The 15,750-nt window shown below is 41.3% G+C and overlaps 1 protein-coding gene across 1 annotated transcript in view; it reads left to right on the forward strand.

Moving 5' to 3' along the window:
* Window positions 1–15,750, forward strand: part of LOC102818791 (cytosolic carboxypeptidase 4-like) — a 1,058,651-nt gene that overhangs the window by 940,398 nt on the left and 102,503 nt on the right. The window contains 1 exon segment of the mRNA XM_006867161.1: window positions 5,651–5,673. Coding sequence (XP_006867223.1) covers window positions 5,651–5,673 — 23 coding nt within the window.

The raw sequence follows: 15,750 nt of genomic DNA on the forward strand, positions 1-15,750 counted from the left end.
GAAGTATAAGAGATGAAGTCTTTTCATCTTTGCTACTAACGAACATTCTGGCTAGACTTCTTCCAACACAGATTTGGTTTTTATTTTGTCATCAATGGTGCTTTCAATATTCTCCTCCAACACCATAATTCCAATCCATTGATCCTTCTTTATTCATTTTCTATCTTTCCCATGCATATGAGGCTATTGAAATTACCATGGATTTAGTCAGGCATATCTCAGCCCTCAAACTAACATCTTTGCTCTTAAACATTTTACACAGGTCTTGTGCACCAGATTTGCCTATTACAATATGTTGTTTGATTTCTTGACTGCTGCTTCCATGAGTGTTGGTTGTGGATCCAAACAAAATGAAGGCTTTGTCAACTTCAGTCTTTTATCCACTTATGATTATGTTATTTACTAGTCCAGTTGTGAAGAGTTTGGTTTTGTTTACATTAAGGTGCAATCCATACAGAAAGCTTTGATCGTCTTCAGTAAATATTTTAAGTCATCTTCACTTTCAGCAGGCAAGGTTGTATTATCTGCATATTGGAGGTTGTTAACATCTCAATGTAAAGAAAACAAAAATCCTCACCTTTGAACCAATAAACAACATTCTTATCAATGGAGAAAAGATTGAAGTTGTCAAGGACTTTATTCTTAAGGAGCTCTGTTAGCGTAGTGGTTACGAATCGTGCTGCGAACCCCAAGGTCAGCAGTTCGAAACTACCAGGTGTTCTGACGGAGAAAGATGAGGCTTTCTACTCCGGTAAAGATTGACAGCCTCAGAAACCCTGTACTGGGTCGCTATGAGTCGGAACCGACTCCACGGCACATAACAACAACAACAACAATAATTCTTAATCACTTCAAATTTGAGAACCACTGAGCCAGAGAGAAGAGAAAGACGTGTCATCAAACAACTCTATATTTTTGTCAGTATCTTGGTGAATATCATTTAGACACCCATACTTCTCTCCATCAGAAAATGGAGACACAACTCATATCATGACTTAAAATACTTTCGGTGTTCAGGACTTTGTTAAGTGGACAAACAGCTCTGAAGGTTGAACAAGCCAGCTCAATGCTTCCAAGGGAAGTGGCAGAACTAAACATGAAAAATTTATCAATTGGTCCTTCAACTGACTGTTGTCAAACCTGTTAATGCAAAAGAATTTACAGATCCCAACAGTGAAAGAAAGTAGTCAAGATATTCTATGTCTTACATCCAGGTTTTTTTTGAGACCTCATTGTATTGACTCCTTTGAGAGAGTTTTAAAAAATGGAGAGAGATTGATGAAATGAGTTGCTATGCCTGAGGACTCAGGACAATAGTCTCAGTAAGCACTGGTCAATTGGTCTAACAAGTCCATAAAGACAATGTTTCCTGTCCTACTCTTGTGAGGAGAAACTGGAATCTAAAACTCATGAGCAACCATTTAAGGTGCAATTATTAGTCTTCCCCATGCAGAGGAAAGATGAGTGATGAAAATGGAAGATACTTGGAATCAATTAGTGCAGTGGACTAATGGAACACGTGAACATCAGTGTCCATGACTGTGACACAAGACAAACTAAATGATGTTTGGCTTTCACTACCAACTCTTAGGAAAGGGATTACATTAGATGATCCTGGTTAGAGTGGGAGAAAAATGTGGAACAAAATTCAAAATAATAACAAAAAAAAAGACCAGTGTTACTGGTCAGATACAGACTGGTGAGATCCAGAGATTGTGACCCTTGGTCAGCCTTCAGGTCTGGAACTCACACTCATGGTCAAATTTTAGCCACGCAGTAGACAGGTGTACAGGGAGAAGGGTAATTCTAGTAAGATACGCTTACTGTAAGTGGTCACACAGTCAGGATCAAAAGGGCAGCATTTACTTAAGGGAAACGTTTGGAAGGGTTGGAAAGGCGGGTGAAAAGCAAGTAAGAATCACAGGGAGAAAGTGGAATAACCGATAGTACCCAGAGAGGATTACAGTCTAATGGCATTAAATGAAGTGTATGATTTGTTTAATGTAAAACTGATCATCTTCTCTGTAAAACTTCACTCAATTCACAATAAAAATATTTTTAAAGAATGGAGAGAGATAAAGTGCTTCTGTAGGGAAATAAATGCTTCCCAAATACAGAACTCCCGGGGTGTTGTTACTTTCCTATTCTGATATTCTCTAATCCCAATGCTATTGCAAATGGACGAATGAAATGTGATGTAAAATTTGTCATGCATGCATTGTATTGGTGGCCTTTGGTTGAGGAATTCAGAGATAGTGGAGCAATGGGGCAAGTTGATACAACTGTGAGGTTCATTGCTTTGACATCTGTTTGGGTTTTATGCCAAGCTCACATGCTCTTGTTTTACATTTTATATAAGACCGTGCTGTTGAGCAACACAGCCATGCTCCTTACCTACCTGGAGCCTAAATTCTAATGGTGCAAGCACACATTAAGCAAACATTGAGCTACAAAGTATCAAATGAAAATGATAATCGGTACAATGATTTAATGTGAAAGAGTTTCTGGTTGGGTGATGAAAGTGATGGAAACCGTGCATGATGATACGTGTACACCATTGTGAGTGTAATCAGTGTCAATGAAATGTACACTTAAAAATGGCAAAAAAATGATCAATTTTCTGTTACATATATAGTATCACAATAAAATTGTTGATTAAAAAAACTTGGCGCAATGAAGGAAAATATTAACATGCTTGATGTAAGCTAATAAAATGTTATTGGGATTGTATGAATGAAACTGAGACCCAAAACCAGAGTCACCCAAGTCAAGAAAAGAGGGGAAGGAAATTCTAGGCACAGTGTCAGCAGGTACTAATCCCTGAGGATGGAGACATTTGTCTTTGTGGAGGAATCGAACAGAGGCTGGCGTGGCTGGGTGGCTCAGAGTAAGGCAGGTGCCAGGACTTAGTGTGAAGATCCTCTCGGATTTTAGTAAAGAGTTTGGAGTGTATTTCCTGAGCCCTTCTCCTTGTATCAGCCTTTCTTTGGATCTTGATGTCTGCTGAGGGCACTACTGATCAGGCACTTCCCTATTTCTGCTGGACCACTATCTTGAACCCTTCTCTTTAGGCTATGAGTCTGCTTCTTTATATATAATTGCTCCTCCCTTCAGAACTAAGATTATCATAGGCAGCATGTGTCATTAGAGATTATATAGGTCCCAAAAGATTAAACAAGATGATTTAGTGTCAGAACCGTTTTTTTTAGGCCCCTCTGCAATGAGTGCTTCCTGGTATCTGTGACCAGGGTCAGTGATCTAATTCATACATCTTTAGGCATTCATTTTTCACTTCCAGAGCGTATGGTTGTTATTAGTTGTTATTGCATGGGCTTCAACTTTTGGTGCCCTCATATACAACAGAACAAAACCTCACCCAGTCTTGTACTGTCTTCAGGATGGTTGTGTATTTGGGTGTAGAGTTGTGACTATTGTTTTCATTTCATCTTATTGGGGTTTTTCTTCATTTCCACTCATCCTCCACTTTACCAAACTGTTAGTCCTAAGAGATACTTAGTGTCACATATAGTATCAAAGGACATAATGTTGTTGTTGTTGTTGTTAGTAGGTGCCATCAAGTTGGTACCAACTCATAGTGACCTTATGCACAAAAGAACAAAACACAGCCCGGTCCTGGGCCAACCTCACAATCATTGCTGAGCTTTAGCACATTGCTATGCTGCGGTGTCAATCCATCTCATTGGGGGACTTCCTCTTTATTGCCGACCCTATAGTGTGTACTATAATGGATACTCATTAAATATGTTTTAAAGGCATGACGCTTTCACCAAGCCTACAATGCACATAATTTATTGGTGACCAAATTAATTGCATTCTATGACTGGCCTAATAGCAAAGGTCACCAGGAAATGGAGGCATTCTTCAGGATTGCTGGGTGTCTTCCTGTTCCATCTCTCCTTCAATACTCTAAAATCAGATGAAAAATTGAGTGGAAAATGATAAAGTTCAGATTTCATTAGCATTTGATATCACTGCTCCTTAGGGGGGGAAATCACATTTTGGGTGACCTTTTTAGTTAATCCACATCTGAGAGAAAATCACCTTTAGAATCTTCTCTAGTGTGTTGCTGTAGGATAAGCACTGGACTGGTAACTGCAAAGTCAGCAGTGCAAACCTACCAGTCACTCTAGGAAACCCTATACTAAGTCACTCTGAGATGGGACTGACTTGAAAGCATACAGCAACACAACAGATTCTACTAGAGAGAAGGTCACATTGGGGAAATTGCACTCTGAGAGTTCACAGGAAAAATGTGGATCTCTTCATTGTGACTTTTGACCCCCCAGAGTCTGGGACACAGTTTCCAATAGTGGAATTCAAAGAGTAAGTGGAAACATCGACTATGACCCATGCTAAAATACAGGGGCGATGCCAGAGGAGAGACAAACCCCTTCTGACAGGGAATGGAAGACTTCACAGGGGAGAGCATATTTGGACTAAGCCTTAAATAGTATTTGACCAGGTTTCTTGTTGTTTGTTGTTATGTGCCATGGAGTCGGTTCTGACTCATAGTGACCCTGTACAGGGTTTCTGAGGCTGTAAATCTTTGTGGGAGCAGAAAGTCTCATCTTTCTCCCATGGAACAGCTGGTAGTTTTAAACTGCTGACCTTGCTGTTCGTAGCCTGATTCGTAACCACTACACTACCAGAGCTCCTTATTTGACCAGGTAGGTGTCTTGATTTCTTAAGGTTGTCATAAGATCCCATGAAATGAGTGGTTTATAAGAGCAGAAGTTGAATTCTTCACAATTCTGGTGACGGAGAATCCAAGATCAGGGTGTTGATTGTGTTGACTTTTTCTGATGCTTTGAGGGAGAATCTGTTGCATACATCTCTCCTAGGTTCTCATAGCTTCAGGTTTCTTTGGTTTGTAGCTGGAGCATCACAAAGCATCTTTCCTCTGTCTCCCTATTCCAGTGCATTTTCTCCTGTTTTAATAGGGCACCATATCTGTTCTACAGATTAGGACCCATGGTACTCCAGGGTGACCCCTGGTAACCAAACTGATATCATCAAGCAAGGTCACATTCATGGTTATAGGGATTAATTCATACCTGTTGTAGGCAGTCCTGGTGTGGTGGTGTGGGTTAATGTGCCAGACTGCAAAGTCACTTTGAATCATAAGGTTGGTGGTTCAAGCTCACCAGCCGCTCCTTAGAAACCCTATACAGGGTGGTTATGGGTGAGAACTGACTTGGTGGCACTTAACAACAATTGTAGGGACACAGTTCAATTGATAACACCAGGCTTTTGACAAGTGGAGAAAAGAAAGATGTTTCAGGTAACAGACATAGTATATGCAAAGGGACTGAAATATACATGTTCAGATAGAGATGGTGGGTGGAGTCTCAGGTCCTAGAAGGGTCTGCTCTTGGATGTTCCTCTACAGGGTTCAGTTGCATTTCTTCTATTGCAGCTCAGACTTTCTTGATCAAGGGTTTCCAGATTCACCCGCATTAGCCACATAACTATTCTTCCAGACAAGCTGGATCACAACTGACTTCAGAATGTTTTTTTATTAAAACAGTGTGGTCTTCAGTAATATCACTTATTTGTGAGTTTCCCAGATGGAAAGAGTACACCAAATTGATGGTGTCAGGTACACTTCCCATAAATAGAAGATGAAAAGAAAAATCTATGAGGTCACATCCAGTCAGTCACTTGAGGATCAGGGCAAGAAGATTCCGGGATGTATTTCTTTTCGAGCACTCTTTCCAACTCATACCTACATGTTTACATTTATATAGCACCTTTCCTCAAAGGAAATTACTTCACTTGTATAATGGCAAAAGGTCACTGGAAATTTGAGTTACACAGAGATGCAATAAACTTTACCCTGTCAGGAAGTTTGCTCTGAGACAGCAAATGGTCCTTTGAGGATTCCATCCCATCACTCCCACTTACAGTGTGCCGGTGGATGGTTCTCTAAGCTATTGAACGCTTGCCTCCACACTTGCCTCCCTCAATTGCCTTCACTTCATCTCCTCTTCCAGACAACTCCCACAGCTTCCCTCGTGACCTTAATTATCACCTCGTCAAGTATATATATATATTTAGTGTTTTTAATCTGTCCCCAGAAATCCATCCATCCTCCACATGCCCTACATGTACTTAACCCTTTCATTTTTCCCTCTTGCTCTGGTGCGTTTTCCACTTTCTGGTTTTAAGTGACTCGGAAGGAAACTATCCTCTTATTATTGTTGTTGAGTGCCGTTGAGTCTGTTCTGACCCATAGTGGCCCTGTACAGGGTTTCTGAGGAGCAGCTGGTGAGCTTGAACTGCTGACCTTGTGGTTCAAACCAACTTTGCATTAACTCACAATGCCACACCAGGACTCCATGCTCTTGTTGTTGCTGTGTGACATCAAGTCGGTTTTGACCCAGAGTCAGGTGAAAAGGAATTTGCAACCTGGCAGCAGTGTGATATCTCCACTTCTGAATATGAACTTCAAAATCATATTAGCTCTTTTCTTTTCTTTTTTGCTCCAACATTCCATGACGGGTCTAAATCCGACTGGCTGCCTGCACATCTCTTTTCAAGATGCCTTTTCAAATTTGCTCTGTGCTTTGAATATTTCCTTTCAAAGGGAGCGGGCCACCCTTTCCATAAAGTTAAATCTCTGCTTACTCGTTTCCACTCCTGTGTGGCTCTTGCTGCCGAGTTCCTCTGCATCGCTCTTCTTTCTTTCCTGGCATTTGAAAACTTTTCAATTTGGAATCACCTTAGTGTGAGGTCTTCTTTGCATGCTGCTTATGAATATAGATGATGACATGACCAAAGGGAACTCTCATGCTTTTAGATGTCATTTGGTTATGTGGCTCTGTATTTGTATCTTCCTATATTGTTATAAACTATTGATCAATGAGGATCTCACTGCTGGTAGAATTCAGGGAAGACAACTGGGATAATGGACTGAGTACAGGCTATGGATTCAAGAGATCAAAGTTCAAATCCTTACTCAGTCATTACCAGCCCCAAACATCTGTATTAGTTTCTGAGAGCTGCCATAACAAATTGCCATAAACTGGGTGGCTTGAAAAAAATGGAAATGTTGTCCCTTGTATCTCTGGAGGTCAGAAGCCTGAAACAAAGGCTAATTTTTCTGGAGGCTCTGAGAAAGAATTTATACCTTGCCTCTTTACTAGATTCTGTTTGTTGCCAATAATCCTTAGTATTCCTTGGCTTGTAGACACATTGCTTCAATCTCTGCCACCATCTTCAAACTGTCTTCTTAGCATTTCCCTGGCTTCTCTCCTATCCTTACAAGGACACTACTCATCGGATTTAAGGCCTATCTCAAAGCCGATATAATAACGTCTGGATTTCCTTGAGTATATGTGAAAATACCCTATTTCCAAATTAATTTACAATTCCACATACCTGGAATTAAGACTTGTTGTGAAGTGCCATCAAGTCGGTTCTGACTCGTAGTGACCCTGTGTCGGGTTTCTGAGGAACATGTTATTTAATCCAATCCTGGGTGTGTTATTTAATCTCTCAGATTCTCAGTTTCTTCACATGCAAAATGGGTAGTATTGCCAGCTATACTAGTGGTTGAGGAAAATAAGTGGTAAGATGTTCAGAGACCCCTGAGCATTATTGTTGCTGTTGTTAAGTGTCATCGAGTCGGTACCGACTCACAGCAACCTTATGCTGGAAGTGTAGTGCTTACGAATCGGGCTGCTAATCTCAGGGTCAGCAGTTCGAAACTACCAGCTGTTCTGCAGGAGAAAGATGAGGCTTTCTGCTCCCGTCAAGATTTACAGCCTCGGAGGCTCTGTGCAGGGTCGCTATGAGTGGGAACTGACTCCATAGTACCTGACAACAACTGAGCATTATGGGGGCATATGCTAGGTGTCCAGGAACCCTAGTAGTACAATGGATTCTGAGCTGGACTGCTATCCACAAGGTCAGCAGTTTGAAACCACCAGCTGCTCTGCAGCAGAAAGATGAGGTTTTCTACTCTGTAAAGACCTGCAGCCTTGGAAACCCTGTACAGACTCTTCGTGAGTCAAAAACTGAGTCCATGGCACCCAGTCACCACCACCACCATAGTAGCTGGCCAGCAAATGTGCATTCCGTTTTTCAAAATGTCTATTATTCCCTTTGTTTGACACTTTAGAAAACTGATGTGATCTTGTAATAAAGACTGGAAAGTAAATTTTCACAGAATCAGTGCTATGTTAGTTTATGGAATTTAGAAATAAGTTTTACACCTGCACATTCTAGGCAGAGGAAGCAGCACATGCAAAGGCCCTGTGGCAGGGAGGAAAAGGGATGTCTAGGATGTGCAAAGCAGAAAAACATAAGGTGGATTTAGAGAGGGAGGCAGGAGCCTAAGACCCTGGCAAACAGGATTCCAGTCAGGAATGCTGTAGGTGCTGGGGGAGAGAGAAGGGAACTGGCAGAACTGCTCAGGGGCAACAGCAACTTCAGGCTGCAGTTCAGAAAGGTAGCCAGCAGGGTAGGCCAAGATCTCTGGGGTCATCCTCTAGGACACGTACGTACACAGAACCTTGCCCTCCTCCTCCAATTCTGGTCTCCCCATGGTCTAGACTCTGCTTTAACCCACAGCTCAAACCGTCCCTTTGCCATGGGAGTATCATCAGCTCTGCTATTTGTGCTTTTGCTATTCTGTTTCTAATATCTAATAGAGGCAAATGGTCCAACTTCAAGTCACTTCTCAAAACCAACATATGGCAAACATGCATTTCAGAGTGACAGTTTCTACAACACCAGTGAAACTGCAGTGCTTTCCTAGATAATAAATAATCCTGGTGGTACGGTGGTTAAACACTAAGCTGCTAACTGAAAGGTCGGTGGTTGAAACATAACAACCTCTCTGCAAGGGGACATTAGCAATATCAGGATCACCTCTGAGCTCCTTGAGTACCATAAATATGTATAGTCTTGGAAACTCTAAGGGGCAGTTCTGTTTTGTCTCAGAGTAATTATGAGTGGGAATCAACTTGCTGGCAATGATTTGATGGGTTATTTTTTCTACATAAGCCATAAAACTACAAAGTCTGTTGAGTTTATTTAGAGTGAGATCTACTACTCTGTTTGCCTTGCTGCTGCTATTGATTTACCTGAAGCTAAGAACTGGTGGGGTTTGCTCACCTAGAATAGACCACCATTAGATACAGTCAGTTTCAGTGGTGATGGTAATGCAGTGCTCAATTATGTCATAAAATTATTTTTATGAAATATAAAAGCAGGCATGGAATGATGATATTAGGGACCTTTCAAAAAAGAAAAACACAAATCAAAAGGATGTGGAAGAAAACAAATGGGTGAAGGAAAGCTGAATGAAGATATGGCAAGTCAAGAAAACACAAGTATTATAAATAACAATGTCTATGAGTCCCTAGGAGCTCTGGTAGCATAATGGTTATGACTTGGGCTGTGAACCACAAGGTCAGCAGTTTGAAACTACCAGCTGCTCCGAGGGAGAAAGATGAGGCGTTCTGCTCCCATAAATATTAACAGCCTCGGAAACTCTGTGCAGGGTCACTGAGTCGGAACCGACTCCACGGCATACAACAACAACAACAACATGAGTCCCTGGGTTATAACAATCGTTAACATGCCTGTCTGTTGACCATAAGGTTAGAAGTTTAAGTCCACCCACAGTACCCTTGGAAAAAAGGTCTGATGATTAAACTCTGAAAAAGCAGTCATTCGAACCTGTATGGAGCACAAGTCTATTCTGACACATATGGGGTTGACATGAGTTGGAATCAACTCGGTGATAACTGCTTTTATAATTGTTGTGTAATCAATTTTCCTAGGCAAGTGCAATGCAAATCATGTGTTCTAAGCTTCTCCAGGAAGTCACAGGGATGCTATGTTATTAGTTCTTACTGCTGCGCAAGTCAAACCTAACATTTTATATTGCTGTTTGTAAGTGCATTGAGTCGGTTCTGACTCACAGTGATCCTGTAAAGTGTTTTTGAGGAGCATCTGGTGGGTTTGAACTGTCAATGTTGTGGTTAGCAGTCAAGTGCTTATCCTACAGCACCACACCGGAATTCCAGAAATGAGATTAAAGCACATTGGTAGATAGCAGTTATTAGTCTTCACCTAAGTTGTGGGGCAGGTGATACATTCAACATTCAGTCCATGTTTACTGGGAAGTTACAATGTGTAGTGCATTGAATGGGTTGCATCGGGGACTCTAGAGAGAGAAGCATCCATGAGCTTTGTCCCTCCTTAAGCATTCAAGATTGATTCTTGGTGTCTTGTTTTCTGTGGCCTTCACCTCGTTTTCCTACTCATTCTTGGTGGTGTTCTGAATTAACCAAGGTCACAAAAACTACAAATAAATTGAATAAAGGATGCAGTGGGTCAGAAACTATGGAGTTGTAGTATTATGAGGAGCTGAAGCTAAAGAAAAGCAGTTGCTATTAAGTCAACACCGACGCATAGTAATTCTGTGTGTTTCAGAGTACAATTGTGCTCCGTGGAGTTATCAATGACTCATGTTTTGGAAGTAAATAGGTAAGTCTTTCTTCTGAGGTGAATTTGAGTGCACTGGAACTTCCAACCCTTCAGTTAGCAGTTGAAATTATTAACTGTTTGCCTTACCCAGAGAATCCAGGTACAAACAAGATCCACACATCCAGGAAAACAACCTCTGCACCTGCAAGTTGCTGCACCTGCAAGTGTCTATTTGCAACTCTCCCAACTCTGCAGTCCCGTGGAAAGAGCCCTTTTCAATCCCTTCTGCTCCTTCTTCCCCTGCAGCAGCCCAGTGCACTCTGTTGGACTAAGGGACACTGCTGTGATGAACCAACCTGGCCACAGGGTGTCACAACTGCCCCAGAGACACCCAGACATATGGGGGGTCTTTGAAAAACTTGTGGAAAAAATAGAATAAAAAAATATGGAGTTTCCTATGAACTTTTTGAAGCCTCCTTGTACATAGGAGGGAGAAAGAGTCTGAAAGGTCAGACTCCAGCAGCTTGTCGCCGCCACTCTTGCCAAAGTCCACAAGTGAATCATCCTGATTTAGTCCCCCTGTTATGAATGTCACTGCAGCCACGGACCTGACAAAATGCCTCAACAGTTGCTCACCAGGCTTTGTGTAGTTCCCTGTGTGCCAGCAGGTAATCTAGATGCTGACTGATCCCTTGGGAAGGGTCAGGGACTAGGGATGCATGAAGCCTGATCAAGAGTCTTCCTTTGGTTATTTGGACTAAATTTGCCTCTGGAGAGATTTGCATAAATTGACCAGACAGGGAAATGGACAACGAGTGATTTTGGCTCTGTCTCCTCCAACCTTGTGGCTTTTACCTGCTGACTACCCAGCTGGGGAGTCCTGGTGTGGTCCTGCAGGTTGATGAACTGGAATGCAAGATCAGTTTGAACTTCAAGGTTGGCAGTTCACACTCACCAGTCACTCCTCAGAAATGTATACAGGATCACTGTGAGTTGGAACTGACTAGACGGCACTTAACAACAAAGTCAACACTACATAATAGAGTCCTGCTTATCCTGTAGGATAAGCACTGGATAGCAAGGCCAGTTTGAACCACAAGGTCAGCAGTTCAAACTCACCAGCCACTCCTTGGAAACCCTACACTGTATTGCTATGAATGGGAACCAAATGGACGGCACTTAAAGACACCACCAATACACAAAGAGAAAAATTAGATTCAAATGAAAATTAGGGGAAATACATATTCTGGAGAGAAGGTGAGAAAGTGGCGATGACGAAAAAAAGACAAACAAGTAACCAACTATGGCAGGGAATTATCAAAGAAGTGCCGAATGGGAAGTAGGGTCAGCTATCTCAGGATTAAGGAGGATGAAGCAAGTCAGGTCCTTTGAAAGTACCATTGATGACCTTTTGTGAATGTTGTTTTAATATCAGTATCATGTACCACTCTGGTAGCGTAGTGGTTACAAATCGGGCTGCGAACCGTAAGGTCAGCAGTTCGAAACTACCAGCGGTTCTGCGGAGAAAGATGAGGCGTTCTGCTCCCGTAAAGATTAACAGCCTCGGAAACCCTGTGCAGGGTCGCTCTGAGTCGGAACCGACTCCACGGCACATAACAACAACAACAACATCATGTACCACTATAATATTCTCTGAGCACATAGAAGCTCTCAGTGTGTTCAGTGAACAGGGCAAGGAAAGGTAAACACGCACAAAGCTCTGTTCAGGACAGCTGTAGGCTTAGAAACCAGTTTAAAAAACCGGCGGCGGCTTCTAAATATGAGCAGGCAGTGAACATCCTTGGTCTTTCTAGGTAGTATTTAAGGGAGAGAAGTAAGGCCGTTCTTGGCTAATGTAGTGGGTCTTCAATTTTAGGAGAATCAGAATCATCTGGAAGCTACTTGAGTACTTGTTGGATTTCTAATTTGTATTTCTGGGGGTGAAGTCCCTAGCCTTTTGTTGCTGACAAGTTCCCAGGTGATTCTGATGCTGTTGGTTGGAGGCCACAATTGAGAACCACTAGGCTAGTGGGAAGCTACAGGAATTTTTGTCAGAAGACCTAGATTGGATCCTCATCGGTCTCGTGTTGACTGATTTTAGGCACGTTTTTGTGCCTGTGTCTGAGCTCTTATAAGAGAATTGCATGTCACATGTATGTCACAGTTGGTGCCTAAAATATGTTTGTTTAACTCATTTAAACAAATTAATAAGAGGACATTTGGCTGGAGACTTAGAAAGTGATAGAATGAAGAAACATGTTTTGGGATTTTAGTTTTTTACAAATATGTGCATATTTTTGGGCAAAAGATTTTATCTGAAATTAACTGAATCCTGGGGAGTGACATTTGATTTCATAACTGGCATGGATCTGGAGATTATATGCATATCTGTCTGTCTGCCTGTGTTACCAGGGCATAGGACTATAAAAGCAAGGTTTATCATCCTGCTTGTACAAACCATACCCGAACCCATATATTCAGAAAGGGTAAACTAAATTGAAGTGTTCTTTGAATCATACATAAATGTGTAATTTGCTTCCAGTAAAAATGAAGATGAGACTGGTGTTAGATAACCATCATCTTGGTCCAGGGTACAAAGGGTTAATTTTTTATGTTTGCATTTAGTCATGTTTATGGTACTGGTGTCCCAGCTCATTTCTGCATAAATCCATGCGGCATTGAAACAAATGCCAAAGAAACAGAAAAAAACGCTTTCAGAATTCCCCGTCCATATTTATAGTGAGTTGGCAAATACTGCATTCCCTTCATCACAGACCCTAATCAATTCATTGTTAAAAGGAAAAGAAAAAAAAAGAGAGAAAGAGAAAAGAAAACAGATGAAGAGGAATGATTTTTGTATGGGGTTTCTGGTCATTACCCTTCTGTTATAACTCTCATTAGTAGAACTAATTAGCATTACATTAATAAATAGAGGAACTGAGGATACAGCAACCAAAACAGATGCTTATTGCAGTTGCAAATACACTGATTCTATTTGCTTGCTAAATCCGGCATCTTTAATTCTGTAATTTGGTTCTTTGAAGAGAAGAGAAAGGTTCTCGTTTAAAGCGGGTCCTCATTATATGTGAACAGGATGTGAGTCATAGGGTGGGAGGAAGAGGCTATCCGTCTGTGAAGCTGACTTTGTGTGCAAACACTATGACTGTACCTTGCTGGTGGTCCTCAGATACCATAGTTCCAGGGCCTTTGCATCCTAATCTTGTTTCCCTCTTGGCTATTGTCAATGCTATGGCAACAAATACTAACAAAGACAATTGTTGTTGTTGTTAAGTGTGGAGTCAGTTCCGACCCTGTATAGGGTTTCCGAGGCTGTAAATCTTTATGGGAACACAAAGCCCCATCTTTCTCCAGAGGAACTGCTGGTAGTTTCCAGCTGCTGACCTTGAGGTTAGCAGCCTTAGAATTGAGCTGCTCTGAAATAGTCTTTGTAAAGCACTTCTCAGTCATGTCAAAGAACTGCCCATATACTTTTGAATGACTTTGTCCTTGACAATGAAATGAAAATGAGACTCCTTCCTATAAAATTAAAAGCAAATCCACTGCTATCTAGCAGAGTCCAGGTCATAGTGACCCTACATAAGGTTTCCAAGACTATAAGTCTTTATGGAAGCAGATAGCCTCAACCTTCTCCCACAGAATGGTTGCTTTGAACTGCTGACCTTGCAGTTAACAGTTCAGTGTTTACCATACAGTGCTATGGGGTTCTTTGACTCAGAAGAGGGACTTATAGGAAATAGTGGTAAGGAAGACGGTAGGTAATGCCCTTCTTCTCAAACATTAATATGCTCCAGATTAACATGGGGATCTAGAGTACAAGCAGATTCTACTGATGCTGTTGATCCATCAACCACACTTTAGGTAGCTACTAGAACTCCCTTCTTTTGCCTTGGTCAGTGATGAGTTCCAGTTTCTTTAATTTAATCCTGTCTTTTATGGTAAAACCCACTTGATCTTTGCTCAGATGCCTTCATAGGAAAAGCTAGTGTTTCTTTTAAAGAAAGAAAAAGAGAGAGAGAGAGAGAGAGAGAAGAAGAATGAAAGAAAGAAGTAGAGTTGGAATGCCGTAGGGAAAATCTCTTTATTTATTTTTATAAAATGTGGACAGAAGGAGGAAAATGAACCAATAATAATAATTGTGTTGGGATTACCAGTGGAGTTTACCACATTATTCATTATAAGGCTACCCAGTTGCTGTTATGTCCATTATGAGTGATGGCTACCACATATATTTCAGAACAGAACTGTTTTCCATGGGGTTTTCAATGACTAATTATTTGTAAGTAGATAACCAGGCCTTTCTTCTTAGTTGTCTCTGAGTGGCCATGAAGCTTCAAACTTTCTGTTTAGCAGCCAAGTGTTGGAGGAACTCCATTCAAAACCTACTTATTATTTTCAGACTATATCCTCAGAGTGTGATTTCCTTGGAGGGAAAAATGGAACACCTGGGAATAGGGAGAAACGAAGTCATTGTATTGTCCATGGTTTGTGCTAAGCTTAACACATATTTCAGGTTTGTTATCATAGCAACAGTCTTCTTGTTTGGTACAGTCAAGTGGATTTATACTCAACGTGACCGAATGTAACAGAGGAGAAATGCCTTACAGGGTTTTCTAGACTATAAACATAGTGAGTTTACACAGAGCAACTGTACCAAAAGGAAATGGTTGATGTTCAACCATTTCAAGAGGTAGCATATGATCAAGAGCCGATGATACTAAAGGAAAAAGTCCAAGATGGACTTGGCAAAGGACAAGGCACCAGGAATTGATGGACTAAAAATTGAAAACTTGCAACAAAGTGAGGTGGCACAGGAGGCACTCACTAATCTATGCCAAGAAATTTGGAAGACATCTATCTGGCCGACTGATTGGAAGAGATCCGTATTTGTGCCCATTCCAAGGAGAGGTGACCCAATGAAATGCAGAAATCATCGGACAATCTCTTTGATATCCCACGCGAGTAAAGTTTTGCTAAAGGTAGTACAGAAAAGGCGGCAAGCATACACTGACAGAGAACTTCCAGAGGTTCAAGCTGGATCCAGAAGAGGACGTGGAAAGAGGAATATTATTGCTGAAGTCCAATGGATCTTGACTGAAAGCAGAGAATACCAAAAAGATGTTTGCCTGTGCTTTATTGACTATGCAAAGGCTTTTGATTGTGTAGCTCATGACAAACTATGGACAACATTGTGAAGTATGAGTATTCCTGAACACTTAATTGTGCTCATGAGGAATCTGTACATGGACCAAGAGGCAGTTGTTCGACCAG

This window comes from Chrysochloris asiatica, unplaced genomic scaffold (genome assembly GCF_000296735.1).
Source record: "Chrysochloris asiatica unplaced genomic scaffold, ChrAsi1.0 scaffold00101, whole genome shotgun sequence".
NCBI lineage: Eukaryota > Metazoa > Chordata > Mammalia > Afrosoricida > Chrysochloridae > Chrysochloris > Chrysochloris asiatica.